The sequence below is a fragment of the Cebus imitator genome, unplaced genomic scaffold, assembly GCF_001604975.1.
Source record: "Cebus imitator isolate Cc_AM_T3 unplaced genomic scaffold, Cebus_imitator-1.0 Scaffold303, whole genome shotgun sequence".
NCBI classification, from domain to species: domain Eukaryota; kingdom Metazoa; phylum Chordata; class Mammalia; order Primates; family Cebidae; genus Cebus; species Cebus imitator.
The window spans coordinates 619,270-630,154 of record NW_016107618.1 but is presented as its reverse complement, the minus strand read 5'-3'; the positions used below and the strand labels follow the sequence as shown (position 1 = coordinate 630,154).

The window sequence follows — 10,885 nt, the reverse complement described above, 5'->3', positions numbered from 1 at the left end:
AGAGACGGGGTTTCACCATGTTGACCAGGATGGTCTCGATCTCTTGACCTCGTGATCCACCCGCCTCGGCCTCCCACAGTGCTGGGATTACAGGCTTGAGCCACCGCGCCCGGCCAGCCTAAGGTTAATTCTTAATTCTATGTCCTTTATTCTCTATCACAGAAAGACAAATACAGAATTTACATATCTTCTTCTTTGGGAAATTGGGAAAAATCTCTGAAATACATTTCCCTTTGGAAATTTATTTCCATGGCTTTAAATGAGGATGATTCTCAAATCAGTTTCTCCCTGGCCTTTCTTTAAGCTTTAGTTGTACTAGGTATCTTCCATTTGCCCCTCCAGATTTATTCTCCACCCTTCTTTACCTTGCTCTCAATCCCTGAAGACTGACTTCATCAACAGGACTCCCATGGCTTCAGATTGGGTTTGGTCAATGGAGTACCTTAGCAGGATATCAGAGGGAAGACGCATTGCCCTCCAGCTAGCTGTCTCCTTTGATCAAAGGTTCCAGATTCTCCCAGGGTGACTCCCTGGTTCAGGGCTCTATTCTTCAGGATTCTGGTAACCTTTCCTTCCCCTTGGCCCTTGAGCCAAATGACAGAAACAGCTGTTATTGCTAGGTCTGCATCCTTCAACTCATGAAGTACTGCCCTGTCTCTCTCTCTTTTTTATTTTTTAAAGACAGGGTCTCACCATGTTGGTCAGGTTGGTCTTGAACTCCCGACCTCAGGTGATCCGCCCGCGTTGGCCTCCAAAGTGCTTGGATTACAGGCGTGAGCCACCACGCCCGGCCTGTACTGCCCTGTCTCTTATGGTTACCTTATATTTGCTCACATGCTTGTAACTAAACCTTTATTAAAACATTCCTTAAACTACTCTAATTTGAGCATGCCATCTCTTTTGTGATGGGGCCTTGACTACATATTTGTGCATCATTTTTTGTTTGTTTGTATTTGAGATAGAGTCTCTGTCGTCCAGGCTGGAGTGCAGTGGCATGATCTCAGCTCACTGCAACCTCCACCTCCAGGCTCAAGCAATTCTCCTGCCTCAGCCTCCCAAGTAGCTGTACCACCACACCCAGCTAATTTTTGTATTTTTAGTAGAGACAGGGTTTCACCATGTTGGCCAGGCTGCTCTTGAACTTCTGACTTCAAGTGATCCACCTGCCTCGGCCTCCCAAAGTGCTGGGATTACAGGTGTGAGCCACTGCACCGGGTCAAATTTGTGCATCTTTAAATATCTAAATATTCATCCATAGATGTTCTGCTTCAACTCAAAATCTTCAAGACTATTAACAAACTTATCTGCTTCACACAAAATCTTGCCTTCCTCAAATCATATGTGCTACTATCACCATCCCTCAGGGTCAAAAAGCAGAATAATATTTTACCTAACTATGCCTCTCCCCCTTATCTGTCATATAAGATCCTATTAGATGTTATATAGTAGTATGGTTTATCTAAGCCCTTTCTGTTCTTGTTGCTACTACCTAGTTTTAATATTTTTCAAGGCATCCTTCAACTCATACTACAACAGCTAGTCTTCCTGTCTCATCTTTCCCCCTATAATTAATCCTATATCCAACTGAAATACTAACTCCACAACTAAATTCCCCCTGAAAAGAAACATGCTGAAAACAGTACCTTGCACATTACAAATGTAGATATAATCTGCTCTCACAAACTAAAGTGGAAAGTTAAGAGGATAAATATAGTAACAAGTATTTGTTAAGATGAAAGATGAAGAAGCAAATCCTAAATAGCTCAGTCTTCTTAGTCCAGTCTATCGCCCAGGCTGGAGTGCAGTGGCACAATCTCAGCTCACTGCAACCTCCGCCTCCAGGGTTCAAGCAATCTCCTGCCTCAGTCTCCTGAGAAGCTGGCATTACAAGCGTGCAGCACCATGCCCAGCTAAGTTTTTGTAATTTTAGTAGAGCTGGAGTTTCACTATATTGGTCAGGCTGGTCTCAAACTCCTGACCTCGTGATCCGACCACCAGGCCTCCCTGTGCGGGGATTACAGGCAGGGTGAGCCACCCAAACCCGACCTAGTCCAGTCTTAAAAGATTTCTGTCAACACACATTTATTATTGAGTTCATTGGTATAAACGTGGTGCTTGTTAAATGGTAATTTGTAACAACCTTTTAAATTTATATATAATTCTTAAACGTGAACATAAAAACTGTACTTTCTCCTATAGGGAATCCAAAAAACTCCTTTCCTCCCCTCACTCATCATACAAGTCTATCCAGCAGGCCCCTAGAACTGATGGAGGCTGCAGCCACTGAGGAAGATACTTATACTTGCCAGTGTCAAGACCACCCTTCCCCTATATTTCATCACTCTTTCTCAAATGCTCTTTATAATTACTAATCTGCAACTGTTATCACAAGCAACTTACTAAAGTTTTAGATGAATATGCCTATTTCTAAAGTTTCAAAATATATTTGGTTTTTCCTACACAATTTAAGAAAGCGTAAGAATTACACATAAGCTCTGTGAGGGGAACGTAGACTGTTAAGTCTACAAAGAGGAGAAACAAACAGCCCATAATTACTACTAACAAAATGAGAAGTTCTTTTCTCTACAAAATAATAAAGATGGCTAAATGCAAATCATTATATGATTTTAGTACTCGAAGCCAGATGACAACAGAACAGTGTTTATAGTATGGACATATACATATGGGTATTTAGGAATAAAAGGGAAAAAACACTTTAATGTGAACATGCAGAGAACTGACAGATCAAGTCAGTAAATATAATTATAACATTTTTTAGACTGACATAATCTAAATTATAATGTGGGAGCATTCCATGAAGTTTTCCTAGACATACACAGGGAAGTATTCTACACAGGTCTCAATTCCCCCAATTCACCAGATAAAATCTGCCATCTTCTAAGTATTCCTTTTCTTCCCAGTCAGCTTCTTCTTCAAAACCTACATGTATCTGTAATCTAAGTTTCAATTTCAAATCATTATAAGAAATGAGCCTAATCTTAATTCACTACCTAAAAGAAAATATGCATAAACAATATTAAGCTCAGAATAATCTATGATTATTAATAACCCTTATGAAGTTACATTAAAATCCAAGAGCCAGAATGGAATTAAATATGTACGATGAACTTTTGAGGTGCTTTTACACCATTTTAGAACAATATAAGTAATCTGCTTACATTTTCTTTTTGTGTTGAAGTAAATTTAAAAATTATTATCAAATCTTCAAAACACAATTACAAAAAAAACAAATTACAAAAGTAACTGTTATTTTACCTAGACTTCTTCCCATATCCTCCTTTTCACAATCCTTAATATCTCTGCCCAGCAAATGATATCATTACCCTCAGAGTTCAAGAAGACTAAGAAAATAAAATCCCTTGGGTAGATTATATTCACTTCCTATTCTGAATTGGTTTTACCTGAATTAATCTAAATTAATAAAATATTTACAGTCAATTATACAAATTATAATATTCCGCCAATCTGCTCTAGTATTTTATTGTGATAAACATCCTAATTTACAGACTCAGGCAAATTTGCTGCTGTAGTTTTTATCTTTTTTAAAGTTTCCAATTTGCTACCAAAATCATAGTTTTCCTTATTCATTTTTTTACCAAAGCATCAGCCAGAAATTTCAAATAGGTTCTACTTTTTTCATTCATACTACCATATGTTTTTTTCTGCTATTAGTGTTCTGTTTAGTTATACTCTTATAATAAAATCAGTTACAATATATAATCAAAAACATCATCATACAAAATACTTTTAACTGTTCTACCTATCCTTTCTCAAGAAGAAAATTCACCTCTGCCACTATATTTCTAGCTTCAGACTGAAAACTCTCTAAACGCTCATAAAAAGATATACATTAGGTACTGTAAACCAGATACCACTCAAAACTACAGTCATGAAGCCCATATGAAATGCCTGCATGCCTGGTCTATTGGTTTGTTTATTTGTTTAGAAATAGGGTCTTGTTATGTTGCCCAGGCTGAGCTTAAGCTCCTGACTTCAAGCGAGCCTCCTGCCTCAGTCTCCCAAGTAGCTGGGAATACAGGTGCATACCACCACACCCAGCTTGGCTGCCTATTTTGATAAAGGAATGGATTCCACTACACCTGGCATTTGTTTGCACTGCAATCAGTGCTCTGAAAAGCAAGATAACTTCCAATCCCTTAGCTCCACAAAAAATAAAATTAGAACAGTTTTAAGCTGAAGGAAGCTAGTAGCCCTAAGGAGTGCTACCAGACCTCATGAGCAGAAAGGCATCACATACTCAAAATTTTAATCATGAAAGTTTGCTACATTTATAAAAATGTATCTACATATTAAAGAATTTTTACTAGGATTAAACAACAAGTATAACGATTCTTTTTCTCCATTAACAGCTAAGGATACATTTGCATGTTTATTATTATATAATAGTCACCAAAATCCTTTTGGTAAAATACTCTATTTTCTGTAAAAGGATCAGCTTGAATAAAAAAGAAAAAAAATACTCTATTTTCTTCATAATCAATAGCAAAAACACATTTCTCTAAGAATTATAGATACTAATCCCCAATTAAACATATAGCTATCTCACCAGAAATAGACTGAAATACTAAGATCTCTAAGAAGACAAAAAGGAAAGAAGAAACTGATAGAACACTATAAAGATGCTTCTGATATAAATAAGAAATCATACTGCTCCATCAATATTAACTCAAAGAAACTCATAATCAATTATAGAATGATAGAATACCATACTTATTTTTTAAATTTAAAAAATTGTCCTCATAATGCTAAACTGATAGAACACTACAAATATGCCCTGACATAAAAAGAAATCTTACTGCTCCATCAATATTAACTCAAAGAAACTCATAATCAATTACAGAATGAAAGAATACCATATTTATTTTTGGAATTTAAAAAGTTGTCCTTATAATACTAGCCTACTGACTTTATAAGTAAAAGCTAGTATTTATACCCCCAGAAAAAAATAATAAAATAACTTTATTATTATATGAAGCTGTAATTTTGTGCACAGAGTCCATGAAATAAGATTGTTAGACCTCACAGAATTATACTGTAGAACTTTTATATCTACACAAATTCCCTCAAACAGAGATGTTTCACTGGTTTCCAAGCTATACTAAATAGCATTAAAAAGGGGTTTTTCAGTATATTTTTCATCTGGCAATAGTATTGTTGAAGCTTACAAAATGAGAAAGTTATAAATAATGAACATTTTATGAGATGTCTACCTGTTTCCACATTCTCGGTCTCAACTTCTTGTTCTTCTGCCACATCTTGCATCATATAAGTCTCATCATCATAAACCAGAACCTGGGCTGCATAGCCCTGCTCTAATCTGGCACTTGGAACTGGCTCCACAATCACTGCTGGATATTCAGAAACCTTTTCACTTTCCTACAAGAGCAAATTTAAAAAACAATCAACCTTTGTATTTACAAATTCTGGATTCACTTATAAATCCTTGAGCTAATACAGTCTCGAGCAGTCCACACAATGAGTTTCAAATATTATAAATATGAATGTAAAAACTAAAACAAGAGATGAAAAGGGCTAACTTTAATAATCCTTTCAAGTCTCAAAAGGTAAGACATAGATTAAACATTTTAAATAATCTGTGCTTTAGGATTAAGATGGCAGATTAAAAATGTGTATTATTTCACTTACTCATGAAAGCCAACTAAAACAACAGTAAAAGACTATTTTATACCTAAACTCACAAGACAAGAGGTGAGAGCAACAGGCAGGAAGAGATAAGAACAACAAAACCTTGGAAGACTGAAAGTGTCTGTATGAATATTGAGTGGGTTAGCCTACCCAGCAAAGCCAAATCGGTCTGGCAGCACAAAAAAAAAAGAAAAGAAAAAGCTGAGAAACAACAAACTGTACAGTGGAGAATCTACAGAAAGCAACACCAATTGCTTCTGGAAATGATGGAACAGCAGACAGTAGGGAAATAGGAGAGGGTTAAAACAAAAAGGACTCCATGAAAGCTATTTGGAAAGTATTTTGATTCCTAGACCTTCTCTCTCCTCCATGTGCTAAGCAACCAGACCTCCACCGCCTCGAAAGAAGATCGGTTACTTTCCAGAGAGGGAACAACAGCATCTTTGACGCATAATAGGCACAGCTGTTAGTATCACACTGTATTAAAAATGGAGTTTTCAACTAGCTTTGTAGTCCATCACTTTTAATGATGAGCAAACAGCCAAATATTACTGGGCATCTAACACAGGATGTATATATACATATTCGTATTCCACACAGATAGAAGACATTATATGCATAAAGTAAGAACAGATCACAATCCAATAAAGAACATTTTAAAATACAAGTAAAAGAATTCTTGGACATTAAAGACACAATAGCTGAAATGAAAAAACAAAGGCTTGGAAGATAAAATTGAGGCAATCTCCAGGAACCAGAGAAAAAAAGATAAATTAGCAATAGAAAATAGGAGAGAACAGATAGCAGTATTAGATGACCAACCAGTCCAGGAAGTCCACTATCTGAATAATGGAGTTCCAAAAAAATCAATCATGAGGAAAAAATAAGAAATAAAAAGGAAAAAATAGGTTTGGAAAGAAATCAACAAGAAAGAAGTAAATCAACAAAATTTTCTAAGACTGAAGGATATGAGCTATCCATTTGAAAGGACCCACCAAGTGTCTATCACAAAAAATTAAGAAACACATATATCAAGGTTTATCATTCCAAAATATCATAATACTGGGAACAGAAAAGATTCTACAAGCTTCTAGAAAGAAAACATGTTACTACAAAGAATCAGGACACAAACTTGTCTTCTCAACAGTCATACTGGAAGGAAGATGACAGTGGAGCAATTTCTTCAAAATTATGAAGAAAAATTATTTACAGTCTAGAATTCTTCACCCAGTCAAACCATCTTACAGAAGTAGAATAAAGATACCTTCTCAGATATGAAAAATCTCAAACATTTACCTTCCATGTATCCTTTCTCAACAAGATACTTGAGAATGTATCCCATCAATAAGAGAGAGTGAATTTTTTTAAAAAGAGAACTACTGCAAATACAGGATACAAAAAAATCAACATAGGAGAGAAACAATACGAATCTTCAGGAAGACTGTGAAGAGAGATTCCAGAATGCTAGCTATACATCAGATTTAAAGGGCAACCAGTCCAGAATGTAGCCATGTGACTCCTCAGACAGCATGATGAACTGTCATCACCAAGATAACTTTGTTCCTAAGGACAGAATGCCCAGATCAGTCTGTTACAGATTTTTATTGATATTTGCTTTGCCTTGATATGTCTACTCACTCCACCTGCGCTGCTGCCTGGATCAGCTAAGAACACATTTCATGACCCAGATGTGTTGTGTTTTGATCTACTATGTGTTGAAGGAAAATCACCATGGGCTTAGAAATAAAAGATACAGAACAGCACTCTTCATGTACCTGCTGAACAAATATGCAATACCCAGCCCATACTGTGCCACTGCCACATACCAGACTAGGCTGTGCCTACCATTTCTAAGAACTCAAGGCCTTGCTCACTGATTACCTGAAGACAAGCTCATGAAACTCAGTGAACCTGCTACTAGACTATTCAGCTATCTTCTGGAAGCCTTCCTCTATGATATACTGCCCTTTCCTAACTCAATTAGCTTGATATACTACTTATTTTTTCAAAATAAAATATTTTTTAGGATTACTTCCATAGGTGGCAAAACGATAAAGAGAAGTAAAAAAAATTATAATACATAAGTCAAAACAATGGCACCTCTGGGTGCCCGGCTGGGTTTTAATAATTCAGTGGTTTTTTCTCTTTGACCATATAAAAGCTAAAATCATTTTGCATTAAAAATTCAGGGCTCTGGCCGGGCGCGGTGGCTCAAGCCTGTAATCCCAGCACTTTGGGAGGCCGAGGCAGGTAGATCACGAGGTCAAGAGCTCGAGACCATCCTGGTCAACATGGTGAAACCCCGTCTCTACTAAAAATACAAAACATTAGCTGGGCATGGTGGTGCGTGCCTGTAATCCCAGCTACTCAGGAGGCTGAGGCAGGAGAATTGCCTGAACCCAGGAGGCGGAGGTTGCGGTGAGCCGAGATCGCTCCATTGCACTCCAGCCTGGGTAACATGAGTGAAACTCCGTCTCAAAAAAAATTCAGGGCTCACGCCCATAATCTCAACACTTTGGGAGGCCAAGGTGGGGGGATCACCTGAGGTCAGGAGTTCGAGACCAGCCTGGCCAACAATGATGAAACCCCGTCTCTACTAAAAATACAAAAATTTGCCAGGTGTGGTGGCATATGCCTGTAATCCCAGCTACTCAGGAGGCTGAGGCACAAGAATCACTTGAACCTAGGAGGCAGAGGTTGCAGTGAGACAAGATCATGCCACTGCACTCCAGCCTGGGTGACAGAATGAGGCTTGGTCTCAAAAAAAAAAAAAAAAAAAATTCAGGCAGGGTTCAGTGCCTCACAACTGTAATTCCAAAACTTTGGAAGGCCAAGGCAGGAGGACTGCTTGAGCCCAGGATTTCAAGACCAGCCTGGGCAACATAGGAAGACCCTGTCTCCACAAAAAACAATAAGTATCAGCCAGGCATGGTGGCTCTTGCCTATAGTCCTAGCTACTCAGGAAGCCAAGGCACGAGGATTGCTTGAAGCCAGGAGTTCGAGGCGGTAGTGAGCCATGATCAGGCCGTTCCAACTGCAGCCTGACGACTGAAAACAAGTCTCAAAAATTTAAACAAAAAAAGAAAGAAATTAAACTCTCCTTTTTTTTAACTGACCTTTTAACTGTTCTTTACCGGAAGTTAAAAGGCAAAAAGTCCAATTAAAGAAGTTCTTTAACCGAACTTTAACTGATCATTTGAGACGTATACTTGAATATATTTCTCAAAAAGAATAGTCTAACTCCTTGACTCATCTATATATACTTTATAATCTATGTTCCACCACCTCACTGAAGCTATGGAATTCTCTAAAAATATTTTGTTTTGTTTTGAGACAGGGTCCAGTTCTGTCACCCAGGTTCAAGTGCAGTGGCACAATCATGGCTCACTGCAACCTCTGCCTCCCAGACTCAAACCATCCCCCCACCTCAGCCTCCTGAGTACCTGAGACCACAGGCATGTGCCACCATGCCTGGCTAATTTTTGTTTGGTAATGACAGGGTTTTACCATGTTGCCCAGGCTGGTCTGGAACTCCTAAACTTGAGCAATCCACCCACCTCAGCCTCCCAAAGCACTGGTATTTCAAGCATGGACCACCACACCCAGCCTTAAAATGTTAATAATGACCACATTCTATTTTAGTTTTCTATTTCTATTGCCTCCCTGCAGATTCATACATTTATCATCACCCTCATTTTAAAAATTCTGGTATTGGCTTTCTCTATGACTAAACTTTCTTTTTTTTTTTTTTTTTTTTTTTTTTTTTTTTTTTTTTTTTTTTTTTATGCTTTGGGGAGTGATATTTAAATAGGAATCAAATAGTGATTAAAGAGCAAACAAATTTTTTTTTTTTTTTTTTGAGGCTGAATTTCTCTCTATTGCCAAAGCTAGAGTGTAGTGGCACAATCTTGACTCGCTGCAACCTTCACCTCCAGGAGTCAAGCAATTGTCATGCCTTGGCCTCCCGAGTAGCTGGGATTATAGGCACCCACCACCATGCCTGGCTAATTTTTGTATTTTTAGTAGAGATGGGATTTCACCATGTTGGCCAGGCTGGTCTCGAACTCCTGACCTCAGGTGATCTACCCACTTTGGTTTCCCAAAGTGCTGGGATTACAGGCATAATCCACCGCACCCAGCTGATAAATATTTTTTGAATTAATATAATTATTTAAAACCATAGAGAAAAAGCCCAATTCCTTGTTGCTTAAAATATGGCCTGCAGGCTGGGCATGGTGGCTCACACTTGTAATCTCAGCACTTTGGGGGGCCAAGGTGGGAGAATCACTTGAGGCCAGCAGTTTGAATCCAGCCTGGGCAACATGATGAAACCCCGTCTCTACAGAACAATAAATAAATAAATAAATAATATGAAAATTAGCTGGACATGATGGTGTGCACCTGCAGCCTCAGCTACTCAGGAGGCTAAGGTTGGAAGGTTGCCTGAGCCTTGGGAGATTGAGGCTTCAGTGAGCCATGGTCACACCACTGTACTCCAGCCTGGGCAGCAGAGTGAGACACTGTCTCAAAAAAATATGATCTGCAGACAAGAAACATTGGCATCATCTTGTGTTCAAGATTCACAATCTCTGGCTTCTCCTCTGTTAAATTAGACTCTACACTTTAACAAGCTTCTTGGGTGATTTGTGTGCACATAAAGTTTCAGGACTGGCCCAGTTCTGTTGACTCTTATCCCAAAGGAAGCAGAAAGGGAGATACTTCTCACTGTTGATTCTTAAAATAATTGATGAAATAGTATTAATATTTTTATCAAGAAAAGAAAGTTTTCTCTTTTTTATTTTTCCTATACTTTTGTTCTTTTTTTTTATTGCTATTTACAGAAAAATTAGATTATGTTTTTCATTTCCATTGAGGGTAGAGGAAAAGAACTTAAAGTTGTAGCAGGAGAGGCTTCTATTAGATAAAAGGAAATATTTCCAGATTCTAAAGCTTGCTAGGCAGGGAACTCTTTGGGTATTCTATAAAACTAAACATGTTAAGCATTGCTGTCTCTGAAAATAAGCTGTTATTTCTCAGACACAAATTCCTTTTTAGTGACTTGCCTCTGAGTCTTCTGACATTATCTTTGACAATGGTATTTGCACCACTGTATCCTGTTTTTTTTTTTTTTTTCCCTTTTCAATCATCCTCCCCTCAGTAATCTGCTTTGCAAGTGTGCCTCCTGATTTCCATTTTG

General features: G+C 37.9%; 1 protein-coding gene across 8 annotated transcripts in view; it reads right to left on the bottom strand.

Moving 5' to 3' along the window:
- ELF2 (E74 like ETS transcription factor 2) overlaps positions 1–10,885 on the bottom strand; it is a 118,911-nt gene that overhangs the window by 64,744 nt on the left and 43,282 nt on the right. For 4 of the 8 annotated variants that reach the window (XM_037729383.1, XM_037729384.1, XM_037729382.1 and 1 more), the window contains exon 4: positions 5,253–5,418. The exons of 1 other annotated variant lie outside the window; for it this stretch is intronic. In XM_037729383.1, coding sequence (XP_037585311.1) covers positions 5,253–5,418 — 166 coding nt within the window. Of the gene's footprint in view, positions 1–5,252; positions 5,419–10,885 lie in introns of those variants that run through there. 3 more of the 8 variants (XM_017502880.2, XM_017502882.2, XM_017502879.2) reach the window with 2 other exon arrangements.